At 35.5% G+C, this 4,981-nt stretch overlaps 1 protein-coding gene across 1 annotated transcript in view; it reads left to right on the top strand.

The window, feature by feature from the left end:
* LOC119571993 overlaps window positions 1-4,257 on the top strand; it is a 5,645-nt gene extending 1,388 nt beyond the window's left edge. Inside the window, 4 exon segments of the mRNA XM_037919042.1 lie at window positions 1-702; window positions 705-1,442; window positions 1,445-1,699; window positions 1,702-4,257. The exon segment at window positions 1-702 is cut by the window's left edge and continues 390 nt beyond it. Coding sequence (XP_037774970.1) covers window positions 1-702; window positions 705-1,442; window positions 1,445-1,699; window positions 1,702-3,872 — 3,866 coding nt within the window. The 3' untranslated portion in view covers window positions 3,873-4,257.
* Window positions 4,258-4,981: the final 724 nt, after the last annotated feature.

Raw genomic sequence — 4,981 nt, 5'->3', positions numbered from 1 at the left:
CTGTGAAAAGGGCCCTCTCACTCTCTACTCCCACAAAGACAATTTTGGTCCCTAAATCTCCCAGGAGGAGCCTTCGTGTTGAGTTAGGCAAAGAGGAGCCATTATTCTGTACCCCAAAGAAAGTAAATGATAGTCCTTTCAGCAAGAAAATTTTCTCTGTTGATGGAACAGTTCCTGGCACACCCAAACAAGGTAGCCAGAATAAAACGCTATTGGATACATCCCTATCCACTATGACACCAAGCAAAAGAGTACAATTCAGCTTGACGCTTACTCCAAGTAAACGTGTTTTAATGGCCAATAATCCACAAACTCCTAAAAACAAGTTAGGAATATTATCTAGTAATCCTCCAACTCCCAAAAAGCATTCTGAAAACTCCTCAAGACTCCTGGAAAAAACACCTGTTAAAGCCAACATTCAGAGTCCTGACATATTTGCTACAACTGGAAAGAAAGAGAAGCAGACTCCAGGGAAAACACCAATAAAGGGTATGGATGGTAAGGCAGGCCTGAAAGTATCCAAATTAATTTTAGAAGACATCAGTGAGAGAGTTCCTGAAACTCCTTCCAAAGTAGATGTAGGTACTCCTGTGAAAGTTGGTACATTTGTCTGTAATGGAGAGAGTGAAATTGAGCTTCTGTCACCAGTAAAAGGCAGCAGAAGCAGCCATAGTACAAGTTCAGTCTTACTTTACACTCCAGAGAAAAATATCCACTGGTAGAAGACACATGTATAGAGGATGAAAATGAGAATTTATCAGGAAGCAAAGACCATGGAGCAGACATTAGTGTTGAAAGTTTAAAGGGTATAACTCCAGAGGATGTTGAATTGATGAATACACTTATGTTTGGAAAAGAACAAGAAGAAAGCTCTGAGATGGGAGCAGCAGAGATCAGTGAAGACGATGACTTTTTCAAACTAGATATCAATGGTATCTTGTGTTCTCTTTCCAGTCCTACCAAAACAGGAAGTAATCAGTCTCCTGTTGTTAGCCATAGTTTGCAGGAAGACTTGGTCCCATCTTTAGGAGAAAGAAAAACTCCTTTGCTTGATTTAAATGTTTTCTTGAATGAACAAGTGACCCCTGAAAAGAATATTGACTGTAAGCCATGTAGTGAGGATCTCCTTGCTAGTCCTGAAATTACTTTGGACCCAAAAATTAAGAGGTATATAGAGAGAATGAACCAACAATTTAAAAGCCTTGAAAACAATACAGAATCCCAGCCAGATGTTGCCATGGATGAAACTGTGGAAGAGGAGAGACTAAAGGAAGGTGATCACTTAAAGAAGAGTGTAGAAAATGAGATTACCGTCGATGCAGACAAAGGAAGTGCAGCTTTATCTATTGACTCAAATGAAAACAGTTTAAGTGACTCAGACAAATCCCATGTTACAGAAACTCTTGAAGTACAAAGAACATTGACAAATAAATCTCCAGAAAAAGTGCAAAAGAAATGGAAAGTGAAAGAAGAGACAAGCAGTTGGTTAGATCATTGATAAATGAGAAAGAGATGGAAACACTTCAGGCAGAAGCAATGTCAGAGGAATCAACATGTATTGAAACAAAGAAAGATAGGGATGAGGTATTGGAAAAAGTGGAGCAAGGATCCAATCATGAATGCAAAATGACTCTCAAAAGAGCAACTAGAAGATCACATGTGCATTCAGAACCTTCAGAGATGACTAAGTCATTAGTGGATAATCTGAAGAAACAGAATTATTGAAAGAAGAAACTTGTAAAACTAACTTAGAAAAAACAGAAGGGGAGAAAATAGAAAGGCAGGTGGAACAGTTGAAAATTATGCCAGTGAATGTATTACAGAAAAATGTCAGCAGTGATAGTGGTGGACAGGAAGAGGAAATCAAATCTGTAATGAAACCTGAAAGAATATGTAGAAGAGAAACAAGAAAATCTGGGAATAAATCATTATTGCACAGTAGTGAAGAGTCCTCAAATAGCAAGGCTAGGGACTCATTTAGTGTTCATATTAAAGATGACAAGGAAGATTCTGAAATGCTAGATGAAGTACTTAACACACAAGACGCAACAGAAAAAATAGCTAGTGAGAGTGAGAGGCCAGAACTGGAAGAAGGAGAAAAAACAGTGTTACTGGAAGCAGATGTGATAAATGTTAACCAGATGGATGATGTGACAGATGAGAAGTCAAAACCTGTAAGAAAATCACCTGGAAATTTACCCTCATGTGATAATTCCTTAATTCATCAGCCTGAAAGTAGAGACTCAGACAAAAAATCCAAGACAACTAAGAGGAAGATATTTGAAAGTGATGATGAGATTGAAGAGACAGTCAATCAAGAGAATATTAAAAGGAGGCTGAGCAGCAGTTACAGACAAGACCTCAAAAGGAAAAAGGGAAATGATAGAAGGGCGAGCTTGAGGAAACAGGCAGAGGTAACAAAAAGAAAAACTGAAGAAAGAGCAAGTAAGAGGAGTTGTGTCAGAAGAATTCCCTCATTCAAAGAGTACAGTAGTGAGGATGAGGATTATATCTTTGAAACTTATGTAGCATCACCTGTCAAGGAGAAGGTTGATGCACCATCTTCAAAGAGGAGGAGGATATTTGAAGATGACGATGATTTCATATCTCCTTTGAAAGCAGACTTGGAATTGATGCCTTTGAAAAATGTTGAAAATCTACCCCACAACAATAAAATAAGTAATAATGTATCAGTTGAAAATGATGTTAAGAAGGCAGGGGTAGAATCTAGTAAACCTGATTTACAGGATTCTCCATTATCCAAAATAAGCACTCCAGATAGGTGCAAGCAACAGAAAATTGATATTTATCTCTCTCCCATACACAAACAAGCTGCAGAAGCTGAAAATGTAACAAGACTTTCTACAGAAACTTCAGTACGGAAAAGACCAGAGACACCAAATGACTGGAAGAGAGTCAAGCCAAGAGCTAACAAGAACAAGAATTGTAAGCTAGATATAGACAGTGATGCTCCAAAAAGTACAAATTGTCAAACAGAAGCGGGAAGAAATGAAGAAAAACCTCGGGGCAGGACAGTAAAGAGAAAGAGAAGAGGTGTGAAATTAAAACTTACCAAAAGCGGAGATCACTACCAAGTTTCTGAAGCAAATGCATCAATTGGAAGTTCAGATCTCAATTCCAGTAGTGATATGCAAGTTAATTCTGCCACAAATAATGACAAGAAAGATGCTGACAATTCTTTAGATTCGTCTAGTGCATGTGATACTCCTGTATCAAAAAAGAAGAAAGGCCTGAAGGAAAAATCTATAATAACACCTCTGCGATTTACAAGACATATGTCAAAAGACTTGAGTGTGTCTCCAGAGTTCTTTCAGAAATTGATCACTTTATCCCCAGAGAGAGGAGGAAGCCCCATGAAAAGTTCAAAGAGAAAGAGTGATGAAGCATTAGGACACAAATTAGAGAGAGAAATGATGGAACAACAAAACAATGGAGAAGATTCAGTAAGCACTACTTCAAGCATTGGCCACTGTAACAGTTCAGACCTCGATGACCTTCCTTTTGACTTGTCACCAGATCCCAAATTGAAGAGCCAAAGGAATACAGTTGTTAATGAGGAATGGACAGTTCAGAATGTCCCAGGATCACCCACCATGAAGACCTTTATACGCAAACAAAAGAATAAACATTCCATTGACAAAAGTCCCCGTATAAAATTGTCTCCAATCCACAGTAGACCAAAAAGCTCTAGACTTTCCAACCCAAGTATGTTAAGTCTAGTTCATTTATCAGTGTCACCAATAATTAATAACAAAGTAAATGTAGATACCCATGAATCTCAAGGCAATTCAAGATATCAACGAAAGCCGAAGTCTAGCAGAAGGTTGTACAGAAGCAGCAAAAATTTTTAAATTTTCTATGGTGATAGACATGATAGAAACCAGTGAGTAATATCTGGTTGTGCAAGATTCTAAGTGTGAGGGCATATTTTTATAGGTACAATTCCTGATTGTCAACTGTGGCAAGCAGGCTTTCTGAGTGTTTGTGTTTGTATGTTTATGTGAGTGTATATTATGTATTTTCAAACCCAGTTTCCTAAATTTTATATAGAAATATATATTCTGTCTATAAATGAATTGCTTGTATAGTCATAATAATAATAATGAACATTTGGAGTTGATTGTATTGACATTATAAATTTGCTGGATATTTTCATTTGCTTCTTTTTAGATGTAGTTTTTTTGTGTTATTAGTTTTACTATTATCATTAGCATTCTTTGTCATCATTATTATAATTATCATAATATTATTATTATTATTATTATTATTATTATTATTATTATTATTATTATCATTATTATTATCATTATTATTATCATTATCATCATCATTATCACTAACCATTATTGTTACTTTATCATAATATTACATGATCATCACTGGTTATTATTTTTTATTATTTTTTATGATTATATTGTTATTTATTTTGAATGTCATGAAATGGTGAAGGAATCATTTGCAATGTCTGTGTATACTCTTATTTCATTGTCATTTTACCACAGCATTTGGTAACCTTACCCTTGAATTTTTCTGTACAGTATTTAGATTTCAGTTTTAGCGACTCAATTCAGATTGTTCATTTTATATTAGTATTGTATAATGCTTGAAATATTATTTCAGGAATAGAATTTTATTAATTTCACTTATTTAACACTTGCTTTAATGTCATGGTGTTTGTATTTTCAGAAATAAATTGGACTGAATAATGTTTCTGTTTTCTTGCCTTTAAAATATGTTGTGGATTATATCCAGGGGAATGTACTAATGAAGTTGTTCATGCATATCAAAAACAGACGGGTTATGAACTTCTGGCCCAAACAATGATAACCTTGTTGGTTATATCTTAGTCTGCTTGTTGTATATAACAAAGATTTCCACAGCTTATTGTAGTTTAGAAAGTTCATATTTCAGCGAGTTACTTTGCAGTTGCCGAGTCCCATGTTATTTTGTATTTATGAAG

The sequence above is a fragment of the Penaeus monodon genome, unplaced genomic scaffold (assembly GCF_015228065.2).
Source record: "Penaeus monodon isolate SGIC_2016 unplaced genomic scaffold, NSTDA_Pmon_1 PmonScaffold_899, whole genome shotgun sequence".
NCBI lineage: Eukaryota > Metazoa > Arthropoda > Malacostraca > Decapoda > Penaeidae > Penaeus > Penaeus monodon.
This window is presented reverse-complemented; position numbering and strand designations above follow the sequence as displayed.